Source organism: Vidua chalybeata, chromosome 1 (assembly GCF_026979565.1).
Source record: "Vidua chalybeata isolate OUT-0048 chromosome 1, bVidCha1 merged haplotype, whole genome shotgun sequence".
Taxonomy (NCBI): Eukaryota; Metazoa; Chordata; class Aves; order Passeriformes; family Viduidae; genus Vidua; species Vidua chalybeata.
Window position 1 is genome coordinate 126,635,141 of NC_071530.1, and position 16,002 is coordinate 126,651,142.

A 16,002-nucleotide genomic window follows, 5' to 3' on the forward strand; every position below is an offset into this window, starting at 1 on the left:
TGCTGGGGTAGGACTTGGGCATTCCTGACTCTGCTGTTCTTAGGAAAGTGTCACCTGGCTGTACTCTTTACTAGTGAAAGTAATGGTGCTAAATGCTTGCATAGCAAGGGCAAGCCAAGGAGAATGCAGAGTGAGAGAAAACGTGCTTGAGCAGCAGCAGCCTTTCACCCAGGAGGTGTAGGGCTCCTGTGACAGCAACTGACTAAGAGTAGTTTCAAAATGTCTCACTGTAGTGGCAGCTCGGGGCCCCAATAGAGCCGAGGTGCTGTGCCCATAGGAAGTGTTGACTGTATTAATTTTGAAGTATGGATGTTGAAGAACTATAAATCCTTTTTCTCATACTTACAGTTTCTCTCATGAGATGGTTCTTCTGGTTAAGGTGCATCTTTTCTATGATGATTTCAGTCATCAACTTCAGTAATAAATCCAGAATTTGTTGTTTCAGCCTAGAAATGTCTTTATGTTACAGGTTCAAAAAAACCTCTTTTTTTTTCCCAACTGCTGTTTTTAGTGATTTCATTTTCAAGAGAGATTTCTTTCTCAGCACTCCTAAAGTGTTGAAAGTATTACTATGGTTAGGTGTTATTAATTAAGTAGTACATATTATGTGTATTTTCTTTTACTTTTACATCATTATTTGGTGTATCTGGTATATTTACAGATAACAGTTGACAAATTTTGAAGATGTTTCAGTATTATTTGTAAATAATCCTTTAGTGTTCAGCTTGAGAAGCCTTTTATCCTCGTGCATTGTTTTTTACTTTACTACACCATTAATTTCTTGAGAGCATATTTCCATAAATGACATTTCAGAATAAATAATATGTGGGAGTGAATTGTAATCTCTGGAGTGCTGATATATTCAGAAATTCCAATGTAATATTTTTCCACACATTTTTGGTAATGCATGCCTTTATATGTGTGTGTATGTATGTATGTGTGCTTATTAAAGGAAGCAACCAGTATCTTATTTCTGTAATAATAAACTTTTTTTTTTTTTTGCAGTGCAGTAGCTGAAGGATAAAGTAGGTGATAGTGAAGTATAGCAAAATATGGTGCTGAAAGAGACCATCTCTTTTTGGACAATGGCATGTTAAGAGTAGTTTTATTTATATCCCATGTATTAGGATTTGGAGTGCATTAGCATCAGTATTAGTCAATTGTTTTTTGCCTACAAAAATCTTGGTATGAAGGTATGACCCATTATGATGACTGCTTTCTGCCCTTGTGAACAATGGTGTTCTGCCTTTTTTTTTTCCAACAGGTTATTAAAAACAACCTGAATCCTGTTTGGAAGCCCTTTAAAATCTCTCTCAATTCTCTGTGCTACAGTGACATGGATAAGTCAATCAAGGTAATGTATATTAAATGTGTGTATAAATTAATGCATTAGAAGTTATAACACATCTTCCCCTTGTTACGTATTTTTCTAGTTACTGTGGGTTTTTTGTTTCAAATTTAATTGTAAATATTAAGTTTCTTATTTGAAAGGCACAGATATGCATGCATGTTTTAGGGAAAAAAAGGAAAACACTGCACATTTGTAATGCATTGTGTGGTAGAAGTTGGTCTTTGAAAGTCTGGGAAACCAGTTGAATAAAAGTATCTTTGAAATGTCCAGTGTCTTATTTTTAAAATAAGACATTTAAAAAATGTCATATTTTTATTGTACAGTTCTAGCGTGGCATCAGCCAATACTGGTAGTAAAGATACTGTGCAGTGAAAGAAGCATGTTAAAGGCTAGAATATGCTCTGTTCTATGTGATGGATCTTGTAATACTTTGTTACTGGTGCAACAGGTAAAATCAATTTTTTATACTGCCTAATAAAATAAATTACACTTAATATACTAGCTAACAGATGTGGGTCAGATACAACCAGTTTTGGTAACTTTTTCTCTCCATATAAAACTGAATTTTTTGTCAGAAAGTTGACCAAACCTGTGAAGTAGTAGTTCTACCAGGGCTTTAATGTTTTCTATTTTCCAATTTTATCTTGAATAAATTGTGTTTAACTTCTGAATATTGTTCTTCAGGAATTGCCTTTAGGAGTGGAACTGAAGCTAAACAGCCAATCAAAATGCCATTTATAAGCTATTATGATCATGCTAGAAACCTGGTGTTTTAGCATTTGAAAAAGAAACCTGAAAACCCGAATGCAGCAAACTGCTATATTTGATGTTCTTTGTCTGGGAAGGAAAACTTAGAGCATGATTTGCATGTAATGGGCATTAGTCATATGACTTGAGGCAGTCCTGGAAAATCCTTAACAGCCACGGGGATCTGGGTGTTACTAGCACCTGGATGGATTTAAGTACATATTTATAGAGGAGACTAATGTGCAACTTCACAAGGCCAGAACCTTCTTCCCTTACTGCTTCTATTTTTTTTCCATCACATTCCTTTCTGCTTCCCTTTTCCCCAAAACAGCTGTGATAGCTCTTACATCTCCATATGCTCTATTTCTCCTTTTCAATAAACAGCCATACTGAAGCTATAGACCATTGTCTATAGCTAAATGTATCTCTGAACAGTTATTCTCAGCTCTGTCACCATTTTAATAAAGTCTGTTCTTTGAAATCTTACCTCAGAAGTGTAGGTTTATATCCAGAGGAAATAGACTTGGAATAGTTACAGACTTGCAGACAGACACTTCGATTACGCCTTAACTTAGCAATGCAGGACCTATCACTTCAAACATTAAAATGTAGGCAGGACTGTAATATGGAATGTTATTGAAGGATTAAACAATGCCTTTAACACTTTTATATGCACACAGTTGCATGTGTAATGGGCTCTTTGGCATAGTAAGTAAAACCAGCAATTTTTCTATGAGTGGCTTTTCACCTCTTTAATGGCTTAGTTTGTGTATGCCCAGCAGTGCACAAACCAAGTTGATCCTTTATCTTCTGGATTCATGGTTATGTTCCATGTGAGTGTGTTTGCAGTCAGTGAAGTTTTTCTGTGTCTCAAATGTGAGCCTTTCATCTGGAGCAGGCATGCCTAATGCTGGGAAAAATATGTTAAATCACATTGTTCCCTATTGCTATTGCATGTCTAGGAGGGCATATATGGAAAAAAAGGAAATGCTTTTCTCTTGTCTGGAATAAATACTAAAAATTGGCTTAAATGGGTCAAACATGGCAAGCAAAACAAATTTTTATGTCTTTGAAATAAAAAGGAAATACATCTACCAACTGTGCTAACAGGTATCAGAACTATTGGGTCAGGAAATATGTTCAGTTTTAAATTTCAGCTACTGAAGCACTTGGCTGAGTATTTGATTGGCATAATTTATGTCATTGAGAACAATTTACATAGCATCTGCCATGAACATAAATTAGCCTCTTGGTTCTTTGGCTGCTTGCATAATTTAAGGTGATGTTCAGTGCATGTGCATGCATTTTTTTATTTATTAGTGAATTCAAAATGTTGTGGTAGTGCAAACTGCAAGATAAAGGTATGTTCTGTGCAGTACAACTCCCAATCTACACATCATATTTTGTATTTCAATATTCCTGTTTGTTTTCAGAAATTTAATTTCTTTCAGAAGCTGGAGTGTATGTTGAAGTTAATTGTTTTCCTTTTTTATTTCTAACTTAAATGCTCAAGTAATCAGATAAATTGATTCTTAAATATAAGGTACAATATTTTTCGACTTGAAAGATGGACATGCAAATAGCTGTTCAGCTTAAGCCATACATACTCTGAACATTATTCTTGAAGTTTGCATTTTGATTACAAGTAATGTGGGATACCTATTTGACTCTTGATTTATTATTGTTTCTATTTATCATCATCATTATTCAATTATTTTAGTATGTTTTTACGTGGTTTGATTAAGTTAGCTATCATGTCTGTGTTGCTGAACTGAAATAATATATCACAAGTGGATTAAATTAAAATAAGCTTTTATAGATAAATAACCATTTTTAAATACAGAAAGGCAGCTTGGTCACATTTTCAAAGAGAAAAAAAAAGTTGTTTTCACTCCTGCCTTCTTTGCTAGATTGGCCTGTTAAAAGAGTACATTGATTAAATAATAAAGCTTGTCATTCAACTCTCACTATAGGAAAAGAGATTTTTAGTTGACATTCAGATCCATGAAGTGTAGCTCATAGTTTAACAGATCCACTGTATAAATTTGCTAATCTTAAAAAACAAAAAATTAGATATTGTTTCTAGCTTTAGGACTGAACCTTCATATGCTTATGTATTCTGTGTTATTTTGAGGATTAATGAAGTAATATAAAAGTGTTGCTAAAACTCTTGTGATTTCTTACATAACTGATTTACTGAATTTTTAGCTGGATGTTCAGATTCATGATGAATGTAAAAAACCCTACATTGTTTTTCTATTCTTCCCAACACCCCATCATTCTCAAAACATAGTTCAATATAATTGATGTTACTTGCTCTTGTGAGACCTGACGCTACTTAGTATTCTCATCTCTCCTTCACTTGAGTAGAAGATTAAATTTGAAACGGAGTGTAGTGGCTTCTACCCAATTTTAATCTGTTTTAAGTGCAACCCTATGCAGTTCTAAGACTTCAATGTGAGAAAACCTCTGTGGTATAAAAGATACAGTAATGTTTGGGATGTTCAAATTTCCCATTTTAGTGTTCATTGTTTTTGTAGGGCCATTTCTGTCACTAACACTAAGTAATGCTGCATTTTAGGTTGAGTGCTATGACTATGATAGTGATGGGTCTCATGATCTCATAGGAAGTTTTCAAACAACAATGTCAAAACTGAAGGAAGCATCTCGGTCGTCACCTGTAAGTGTTACACAGTCTAAGCTGCCTGTGTGTTCTTAATAAGCTGTGTTATTCATATTTCAGCAAAACCTAGGTCGCCTGGCCACAGGTGACCTCCAAGCTGGGCTAGGCTACACCTTGACATTGCTATTGTAGTTGAGGCTGAAACAGCATTTACATTGTACATCCATTTCCCTAGGATTAATGTCTTGGTTACTGTTATTATTATTATTATGTATCTAAATGCCCCACCATCAGCACAAAAAATTTCACTAATCATAGAAATACAGAAATAAAAAAAAATGGATTGTCAAAAGACAGAATGCAGGACAAATTTAACTACAGTTAAAAGACCAAAGCTTGTAGTATTTTTTTTCCAAATATTATTTAATCGTTTATTTTAAAATGTGGCACTTATTAACTATTATGTATATTTCAGTGAATATGAGAAAATTCAGTATTTATGCCACTGCACAAAAATGCAGCTATGTTACGTTAAGTGGCTTTTTTCTAAAGTGATATTACCCTTCCTAATCTTATGAACTATAATAGTTTCGAAATCTTTTAATATGCAGGGTTTACATGTAGCAGACAAAAGTTGGCATAGCAAACATAACATAAAAGTATTTGTTTTATGGATATCTGTGTTATCAAGATGTTTTACCATAGTTTCCTTTAGTCCTGTAAAACCTCCAGAACTATTTCTGCATTAAAAATACTGGGATCTATATACAAGAGTGCATGCTTGTACTTTCCTAATATTTTGAGTGTTGTATTTGTTCTAAATAATAAAAATAATTCCAGATACAGCTTCTGGAAACACTGATTCTTTGTTTGAATTGCTATATCTTTACAAAAAAAAAGAATTGTTAGCAGAATCCTCAGATGGAGAATGGTACAGAATTTCTCTTTTTGAAATAGAGTTGTCAAAACAAATTGCGTTTGTAGACTTATGGGCAAGAGAGGATTTCTGTCTTGAGAATGTGTTTTTTGTTCTTGCTGATATTGAGCAGACTAGGTTTAATTTTGCTGGATTATGAAATGAACTTAATTTTTAATATAAGCCCAAAATATCAGTTCTGAAATAAAGGATTATTAAATTTGTTGCATAAATTATAATATTTCTTTTGGCTTTGTTTGCATTCATGCAGGTTGAATTTGAGTGCATCAATGAAAAGAAAAGACAGAAGAAAAAGAACTATAAAAACTCTGGCATTGTGAGCGTTAAGCATTGTGAGGTCAGTAATATATTCTGGTATGGTTCTGGTTTTAAGTGTTAAGGCATAACAATTCTCATTTAGTATATCTTCATCCTTAAACTGTAAGCAACTTTAAAATGTCTGAAAGTTCCAGACATAATAAATATTTAAGGGACTCTGATTCATATAAGACAAATTGAGGTCTGAATCACATACCTGTGTTCCCCATCCCTTCACATTCTCTTGAAGAGAAAGGTCGTGTACAAGTTTAAGTCATTTCTGAACCACTGCATTTCCCAACTCGCTCTTTTATGGCAAAGTGAAAAACTCTGTCATAATGTGTTATTTTATAAATGAAAGTTGTTTTGGAGCTACTTTGGTGTCTGTCTGTAGTTTTGCTAGAGGCCTGATTCTGATGCACTGACTGTATGGTAGCATATGTTGCAAATATCCTGGTTGCAGTGGGTGGGTGGGATAGCTCTAGGGCAAAACTATTTCTTTTAATGGGTAAAGACAACTTATTTGGAACCCTAGAAGTTGCTACAATAATATTAGCTGGTTTTTTTTCCATTAAAAAAAACCCACAATTTCTGTCTTCTATTTTTAGATCATTGTAGAATGCACATTCCTTGATTACATCATGGGTGGGTGTCAGCTGAATTTCACTGTAAGTTAAATAATTTATATGAATACTTTGAGTTTTGGAGCAAATTGAAGTATAGAATTGATTGGCTGTGCTCTTTATTAGATTGTTATATATTTTTTTTCTTGTCGACTTAGTTTTTGTTCTGTAGCATGGAGCAGGAAGTTATTTTGCCAGAATGCTTCTAGTTTGTTCAGAAAAAAATAGTATTTACTCTTGGCAAATGGTTCTGAACCTCTGGTTGTGTCCATTAGGAGCTAGCTAAGTTGTGTGGATGGAAACCAATGAGAAATTTACTATTCTTTGAAAGCAACACATAGAGGTCATCATATGGGTTAGAACCCTTTAGTTATGTAATTTGTGAACCAAATGCAGCACAAGTAACAGTAAGATGTCGTCACCTTAGTAACATGCTTCATCACCAAAGCAAAGAAGACCTATTGAAGTCAGAGAAAAAGCTCTCTAGGCTTCTGTGGAGGCTGACTAGTTATACTTCTGAGAAGAAAGGTGTGTGAGTGTAGCAAGATACAGAATGAAATTAATTTGCCAGAATTTGAAGAGCTGCTGTGAATAGTAACTGAAAGTCAACACAGAGAAAACCTGACAGCATGCCCAGAGAAGCTGTAGATGCCCCATCTCTGAAAGTGTTCAAGGCCAAGTTGGAAGGGGCTTTCAACAACCTGACCATGTGAAAGCTGTCCCTGCCCATGGCAGGGAGGTTGGAACTAGGTGATCTTTAAGGCCTCTTCTAAGCCAAACCATTCTGTGATTCAGATGAAAGTAATTTCTGCCCTTCTGGAGAGATGCAGAGTTTTTGAGGGTTTTGTAGTGACATTATTTTAAGAGTGTTAATATTCCAAGGAACCTGCATCCAAGTCTGTTAGACTTGTAGATGTCCTGTTTACTACTCTTTCATGGTTTTCGCTTTGGCTTTGCCAGAGATAAGAAGCATAATTTAACCTTTAAGAGCAATCAGATATAAATGCTGCATTTGACAGGTGGGGATAGACTTTACAGGCTCCAATGGAGACCCTCGCTCTCCGGACTCTCTGCATTACCTCAGCCCTAATGGAGTTAATGAATACCTAACAGCCATTTGGTCTGTCGGGATGGTCATTCAGGATTATGATACGTAAGTGTTAGATTTTTATTTGGATCCTTTTTTTAGATATGTATAGGCACTTGTGGTAGCTTTTTAAACCAGTGTTGAATATGCCTGCAGATATACTGGAATGAAACTTCTGAGCTAAGTTATAGAACTAAAAAATAATAATCACTGCACCATCATATATAATTGCAAGTATAAGTTTGTGTTTACTGCAGACAAGCAGGGCTTTTCATAATGGATGAAAAAAGCAGCATTGATTTAAATATATGCTTGCATTCTTGCCAGTTTGGTGTTAAAGACTAGTTTTGGTCCCAGAAACAATTACAGTGGGGAACTTCCATTTAATTTTGCCTCTTAAATAGCATTTTTAATTATAAAAGCTACACTAACCTGATAACTAACCTTACTGAACTATGTCAGCTTTTAGTGGAAGGCACTGACTTTATTTTCTTTAAAATTGCTTCTTTAGAGATAAGATGTTTCCAGCCTTTGGATTTGGTGCACAAATTCCTCCTTCCTTTCAGGTAATGGAATGTGTAAATGCAGTACTTAAGACAGCTGAGAGCACTTACTTCATGAGAAGATTGTACATGCAGTCCTAACCATGTTATCTGTGTCTTCACAGGTATCTCATGAGTTCCCAATAAATTTTAACCCTTCAAACCCATTCTGTAATGGTAAGTCTGAGAAAGTAACATCAGACCTAAAGAGTAAAATGCCGAAGTTGAAGTCATAAAGACACTTGAAAAGTGAACTGAAGCATGTCCTAATTAAATAATTAGTTTAGTCCTGTAGCAGGAAAAATTTTACAACCAGTTTCTTACTTAGGAGAAATAGCATTGCATCTGTCTTCTGTAATGGTTTGTTAGACGTGGTTTAAACAGCCAGGGCACAGGGCTAGGAAGAGTTCTCTTGTGTTCTCAAGACACTTTATGCTACTTTACTGTTGGTGTGGAGTTCCCTGGTTTGACTGTGGTGGTGCTAATGTCTGTTCAATATGGCCTCTCTGATCAGACTACCAGCCACCACAAGCTACCAGGTGAAGAGAACTACTGTAAGTTCAGTTTCATGCCCTTGAGCATAGAGCATTTGGCCTTTCTGTTCACACAAGGCAAATCATGTTATGTATGTACCTTAAGCATTGGTCAAACTGAAAGCTTCTATTGCTCGTGAATAATTTCTTTTTTCCACCGTGGTTAGTTTTAAATCTTTGCATCATCACCTCAAGTAACGGATTTATACATCTTTAGGAAAATCGGGTGCTTCAAAATATCCTAAACCTAATATTAAAAAAAAAAATATCTATGTCTGTTCTCTAGGGATCCAAGGCATTGTTGATGCATATCGAGCCTGTCTTCCTCAAGTGAAGTTATATGGGCCAACAAATTTTTCTCCAATTATAAATCATGTGGCAAGATTTGCTGCTGCAGCTACTCAGCAGCAAACAGCATCTGTAAGTTCTTTCCTTCTTGTTTATAAATACTTTTTTCTCATTTTAACTTGTAAGTGTATTCATTTGACAGTTGGCCCTTTACCTTGTGAATAAATGTTTGTTACCCTTAAAACAAGAGAAAAACTATTTTTTTGCAGATTGTACATAACAGTCCTCTTCATCAATTAACTAAACTCTTCAGATTTGAAACAGAAACTTGAAAGTACACAACACCTTTATTGTATCTTCTGTTGAAAGCTCTTGTAGTGCTATACAGTTGCTAAAGTCAAATTTAGGCCGTTATATCTAAGAGAGTGATTTAACCTCAGCTGGGAAAAAAAATTCATCTAGCCCTTGTTCCACATCAGATAGCTGGGAGAGAGGATTAACTAAGGTAGTGAAGAAGTGGATGGTATAGCTCCTGACCCTAGGTACCAACACAGATAATTAACTGTACTTTAAAGGTTTAGGTGCTGTATGGGCTGTGCCCTTCTCAGTATTAAAATTTTATACGTGAGTTGTTGATCATATTAAAAATAGAAATTCTGAAGAACAAGTCTTGAGTATTTAGTCATGTTGATAATGCATGGAATTTCAGAAAATTCTAAATCACTGATGACAGCAAATACTGGTGTATTTGATGTCATGTAAAATCAGAAAATAAAATTAGCTATTTTTGCATGTAAACATATCTGTAGAAACCAAATTGAAAAAGAGCTATGGATTTTCATATGCCATGAGGCTGGTAAGGTTTTGCCTTGGTAGTCTTTCGCTACTAGCTATAAAAATATAAATATGTATGTATGTCTATATCTTAGGAAAGGAGCAAACCTCTTGTTGCTTTTGTTTTTGTTTTTGTTTGGGTTTTTTTAACTTTTATTTTATGTAGTATGCCTAGCAAGCAATTTATTTTTCCTGCCTGAAAGGATGTATTGAAGACAATTTGCTACCTTGACATTTAATACATATCGTAGTCATTTTGGGTTGGCTTTTGATTCTGATGCTGTTTTTTTTCCAGTATGGAGGAAGTATGAGAAGAGAGAAATAAATCTGGTGTGATGTGCTATCCTACTGCAGTTGCTTATAGCTTTCTGTGGTCATAACTGTTTTATAGATGTTCTTGCTGGAGTGGGGGGGGAACAGGCTAGCAGAGAGCAGGGAGAAAAGGTGGTACCTAAACAGACAAGATAAGGGAAGAACAATTATTTGAAGGTAGATAAAGGCAGATGGGAAAGAAAGTAGTGAATAGAGACTTCTAAGAATACTGGGAGTATCTTTGAGACTTGAATTTATGTTATTCAGTAATCATCTGAAATGAAGTGAGGGAAGACTGGAAATTCAAAAAGAACTTGATAATTTCCAGACTTGGTACTTCTAGCTCATTTTTGCTGCTTCAATCCAGAGCAGAAACTAAGATGCCAACTTTTAGAAGCCCCGACAGAATAGTGGAAGCAACTTAGGTAGAACTTAAGTTACTGATGTACTACAAAGTAGTCTCAGACACCTTGGTAATTAACTTCATGAAGCAGCTAGAAAACGTAATTAAAGGAATTTGAAAAGGGCTGTGTGTTTCAACACTAAAAGGTGTGATTTAGGATTTTCTGGATACAATGAATGAAATAAAGGGTAGTGTTTCATAAAGGTATTGATTAACCAGAAAGGAAAAATGCAAGTTTTAAAGGTGTTACCTTTCCAAAACCTCAGTAAACTGCCTTCTATTGCAGAACAAATAATGGGAAATAGGTTAACTGTTGGTTTGGGGATTTTGGAGGAAATAAGGGTGATACTACTGAAGTTTTGGATGGTGGCTGTTTATTGATGACTTCTTTTAAAAGATTGTGTTGTCCTTATAAGCTTTTTCAGACTGTACAGATGAAGCCTGACTACAAATTAGATGTTTGATTGTAAAATTCAGTGAGCACACTGAACATGCCAAAGTGACAACACTGTGTTGTCTGCATGCAAGTTTTTCTAAGTGTACATGGCTAAATGTTTGCTATTTCTTTGTCATAACACAGTGTTTATTGATTTGACAGCAATACTTTATACTTCTGATCATAACGGATGGTGTGATAACAGACCTTGATCAAACTCGAACTGCCATAGTTAATGCTTCAAAGTTGCCCATGTCCATTATCATTGTTGGTGTGGGAGGAGCAGACTTTGATGCCATGGAGTTTCTTGATGGTGACGATGGAGTTCTTAGGTCCTCGTCAGGAGAACCAGCTGTCAGAGACATTGTTCAATTTGTGCCATTCAGGAAGTTCCAAAACGTAAGTAATCTTACTGATATGCTTAATAAATATTCCAGAGGTATGCTGGGCTTACTAGGATGTCTACATCTAGTCCTAAGCTTTTGTGTGGTGTATCCAATATGTACTCTTAAGACAAGTCTTTATCAAATGCTAAAAAAAACCCACAAATCCCTCAGTTTCTAGATCCAGCACTACATTTCTGGCTAGTTGCTGCAGCTGAATGACCTTTGTAAAACTCTCTCAGACTTGATTAAACAAATGGATGGGGGGTTTTATTTGTGAGGAAAAACTTACTATGGCTTTTTTCTTATGGTAATTTTTCTTTTTATTGTGGTGCCCATTTATGAATGTGGATTAGTCTCATGATTTAGTGCAGTATTAAAATTCAAGGCTAAGTTATAATTAGGGAGGTCAAAATCAGTAGAAACTGTGTGCTGAAAGTAGTGGTGATAGTTTTCATTTTCATAAAAGTAAATACAAAAAAAGGTAATGAAAGCATGAAATCCTGATATTTTTTAATTTCTGTAAAATCCAATAAAGTATGTGTAGGTTAATGGAAGTCAACTTTTAAGTGTCATAATGTTGAAAAGTGTTGACTTAAATAAAAACCACCAAAATTTCCTCAGGATGGGCAAATAAGATCAATATTTTTATTTCCATCCTAATATATTCTAATTTTGTTTCATGTCTTAGTATTAACTTGTTAATAATACTCCTTACAACTTCTTATTTTGCTTTTATGTTTTTACTTTTCATGCAAATTCTTTGTTTAATCTCAGAGTAACTCAGGCATACTGAAATGAAAGAGCAAAATCAATACAGAATATGCTTATCAAGTAATGCACTTAGATGTAGATTAACTAGGGTCAATGCTCAGTATAAGATTATATATTCAAATGCTTTTCAGTTTCTAGAAAGAGATTTTTTTTTTTCTTCTGGATACTTAGTCTTACAGTAAAAACAGTATCTACAGAAGAGCTGCTCCGTAGAAATACTGTTATTGTGGATGAGATTTGGTGCAAAAGACTGCATATGATTTAGACAAATCCCTGAAGGGTCATCTTAAGCAGATAGTGGAAGTATGTTTATGTGGCTAAAATTTGATATCTACACTATGTATTTTATGTGACAAAAGGTGTCTTCAGACATGGCAGCCCTTTGTGCACTCAGCTCCTGTTATTTCAGTGGCACCAGACAGCCATCTGATTCATGATAACAAGAATAAGAAGGTAAAGCTGACAGGGAAGCTTCCATCTGTCTGTCACACAAGGGCACTGTGTAAAGTCCTCTGTAAAATTTTTTGTTAGACTTTATTTTGACCTTCTAGAGGAGGTGCTTATTACTTGCCTCAGAATCTTCATTAGCAGTTGATGGAAACTGAAGCTTGGTGTTTTTTTTTTATAAGTCTCCCAAAGAAGCTCTGGCTCAGTGTGTCCTTGCAGAAGTCCCTCAGCAAGTGGTGAACTACTTCAGCACCTACAAACTTCAGCCTCCTAAGAATCCTGCTGCAAAATGATGGGCTGAGCAGAAGAAAGAATTTGTGCTTGCTTTACTTGCTGTATCTATAGACTTTGGTTCTCGATATACTTCTGTATATGTGTACACATGCCTCTGTATCATAATGTCTGTTAGCTTTTGCCTACGAATCACTTTGCCAAGTGTGCCTTTTAAGGGCCAAAATTGTAATGGTGTTTAGGTTTGATGTTGATTTGAGAAATCGTGCTTACATGGATGTGTTTGATTTTTAAAAGAGTGGAAAAGAGAGTTTCTATTAAGCCAACATAACAAAATTTTGATACAGGTGTTTCATATGCAGATAAATGCCGCAGAGTGTGAAGGCCCTCCTTGCACAGCTGCTTCTTGTTTGCCACTTCAGTGCCTTTGGGCAATGCCTGGGATTCAGGGCTGTGTAAACAAAAGCCAAAGAAGTCATTAAAGTATATATTCTTTTATAGTATGCCTTCTCTTAAGGTAGTATGGGAATTACTAGGGTGAATCAAGGTAAACCTCTGACATCTCAGAATAGTGCTACTCGCCTATGAGGCCAGTAAAGGCTATAAGATGTGTTCCAATGTGCAGTGTAGTGGAAAATGGAAATTCCAGATTTGTTTTGGTAGGGGTTTTGTTTTGGGGTTCCATCCCCCCCCCCAATAAAACAGTCATGACTATTGATCTTTAAAGGGCTTTATGTGAAGTAGGAATTTGGTTTTTAGTTTAAAAGTTTTCTCTGATTTAGAACTGCATATTTTGAGGTAAAGTAAGTTCTTCAAATTTCTACTTGTATTTACTTTTGTCATACTTTGAATCATGCTGCTTTTCCAGGAGCCCACTAATGAAAAGTGCCTGCAAAACAAGCTATATTTCCTCCCTATATTCTCTCCCTTTAGGAAGACATAAGAAAGTCAAGTCTCTCAAGACCTAATCCTATAATCATACTGCATTTCTTTGGAGCAAAAAATTTCTGATTTATCTACTTGGGTTGAGTTTTCCCTTCACCTTTTATACCAAGTGTAAATCATGTTTGCATGGTGGACAAATGAAGGTTTCTTGACCCCCAGCTGCATACTGCTTGCTGAGGATCTCTTCCGATCCTGTCACTGTGTGTAACTTAAGTGGATGGAAAGGTCACATTTATCACTTCTGAAATGCCAATCTTGAACATTAATTTTGCTGTTTCACCTTTGAAGTGGTTTAGAGTTAGACATCCAACTTATTTCATGTGGGTGATCTGGCTGTAGTATGTAAGAACAGAATGGGCTAATGCTAAATTTAGCACACTTGGACACTCAAGATTTCACCAGGTCATAGTGTGTTTGACTTTCAGTTACTGGAGCTGCTTAGTGTGCCTTTGGCTGGTGGGGTTTTTTATGTTGTTTTTGGTTTTTTTTTGGTTTTTTTTTTTTGTTTTTTTTTGTTGTTGTTGTTTTTTTTTTTTTTTTTGGGGGGGTGTTTTTTTTGTTTTTAATTTTACATGTGTAATCCTGTTGAAAGTCTGAATTCACATTAATATTGATGGATGAAGGATGTATCTATTGAGATTATCTTACACAAGACATACCAAATGCTTTGTAGACAGTTGACAGTTATCAATCAATCATAAATGGATATATTATCTCCACTCCATTTTTCTCAGTGGAAGGGGATCCTAAATACTATCAAGTAGTGGAATGTTAAGGAAGACAGTTTGTTTCATGTTAAGCCAAGCTCTTTGGTTTTTTTTTAAATGTAATTCATATATTTATGTAAAAAAAAAATTCTGTAATCATCTTTTTATCAGTGTAGTGAAAATCTGTTACTACTTTATGTATAAATTACAATGAAGTGTCATATCAGATATGCAACTCAAAATACTGAATCAAAGAAGCTACTATAATAAACCTAAATAACACTGCTTCAAATTGAGAGTGTATGACTTTGGAAGAGTAAGCTGTTTCACAGCTACCTGCTTCATATACAGAGAGAACTGGATGCAGTATTAATGCTTGGTCTGCATTAATTGTAGTGGATGAGTGCTACTGATAGGAGTACAGGTTACTACTGAAGTTCCTCTGAGCTGTCTGCCAAAAATACAATGCTGCGCCTGAGTTATGTGTTACCAATTCTAAGTTGCCATAGAAGTGCATTTAAATATGTTAGTATGTATTATTATACTAAGTATCTACTGCATGTAAAAAAAAAACGTTGTTTTGTCTGTATTCTATACATAAATTCTGAGTTCCTACAGTAGAGGCTTTATTATCTCTTATTGAAGATTTGCTCCCATGTTCCTCAAGCTTAGGGAGTTAAATAACATATCAACGACACCCAATTCTCAATGTGCCCTATTCTTTGTAAAAGAAATGTTTCAGACAGGACCATGGCAAGAACTGTATAACTTAGAGGTATACAGCTGATGACTGTTGAAAACTTCCAAGGTAGGCTGAAGTGATATTCTGAGTGAAGAAATGCAGCAGATTGTGAGTCAAGGGAAAGGGGAGTTACTGTGCTGTTTTGCCATTTTTTGTTTATTTTTACATGTAAAAAAATGCCCTAATAGTCTGCAAGTGACAAAGCAAAATATTGTCCAAGTTTTGTAAAGTGAATATGCTCGTAGGTCACTGGCACCACCTTGTGATAAAAGTCATGTATGGCAGTCTTTGTCATCAGATGCTTTTTGATGTGTATTGGTCATAATATATACATATGTACAGCAGAGAGCTCACCTGTAACCAGAATTTTTTACTTTTATATGTATTTCAGTTCAGATGAAGTTAACTGATTTACAATACCTGTGCATTAAAATGATCATTTCAGTATACTGTTCTGTGGTGCTTTTGTATTCAGCTTATCCTGTGTAATGCTAAATGCTGCAATGATTCCTATGGTGAGTATGCCACAGATTTATAACAAGTGTAAAAGGGAGAGGAAAAATGCCTTTCCACTTAGTGATAGTGACTCTGCAGTTTATCCTTCATAAAGCATCTTAAACAGACTTCTAGCAAGAAGATATTCTGAAGTTGGAGAGTTATAACTGTGACTGTTTCATGCTCTGTGCCACATTAGAGTTCTCCCATGCATACAATTATTATCAGGTTTTCCAAATTTTTTTTCCCAGAACAATCTCTGCAT

The 16,002-nt window shown here is 35.2% G+C and overlaps 1 protein-coding gene across 9 annotated transcripts in view; it reads left to right on the forward strand.

The window, feature by feature from the left end:
- CPNE3 (copine 3) overlaps positions 1-15,689 on the forward strand; it is a 33,782-nt gene extending 18,093 nt beyond the window's left edge. For all 9 annotated transcript variants that reach the window (XM_053940945.1, XM_053940904.1, XM_053940926.1 and 6 more), the window contains 10 exons: positions 1,265-1,354; positions 4,680-4,778; positions 5,909-5,995; positions 6,564-6,623; positions 7,598-7,731; positions 8,177-8,231; positions 8,333-8,384; positions 9,027-9,160; positions 11,176-11,412; positions 12,800-15,689. In XM_053940945.1, the coding sequence (XP_053796920.1) occupies positions 1,265-1,354; positions 4,680-4,778; positions 5,909-5,995; positions 6,564-6,623; positions 7,598-7,731; positions 8,177-8,231; positions 8,333-8,384; positions 9,027-9,160; positions 11,176-11,412; positions 12,800-12,910 (1,059 nt within the window). In that variant the 3' untranslated portion in view covers positions 12,911-15,689. The remainder of the gene's footprint in view (positions 1-1,264; positions 1,355-4,679; positions 4,779-5,908; positions 5,996-6,563; positions 6,624-7,597; positions 7,732-8,176; positions 8,232-8,332; positions 8,385-9,026; positions 9,161-11,175; positions 11,413-12,799) is intronic.
- Positions 15,690-16,002: the final 313 nt, after the last annotated feature.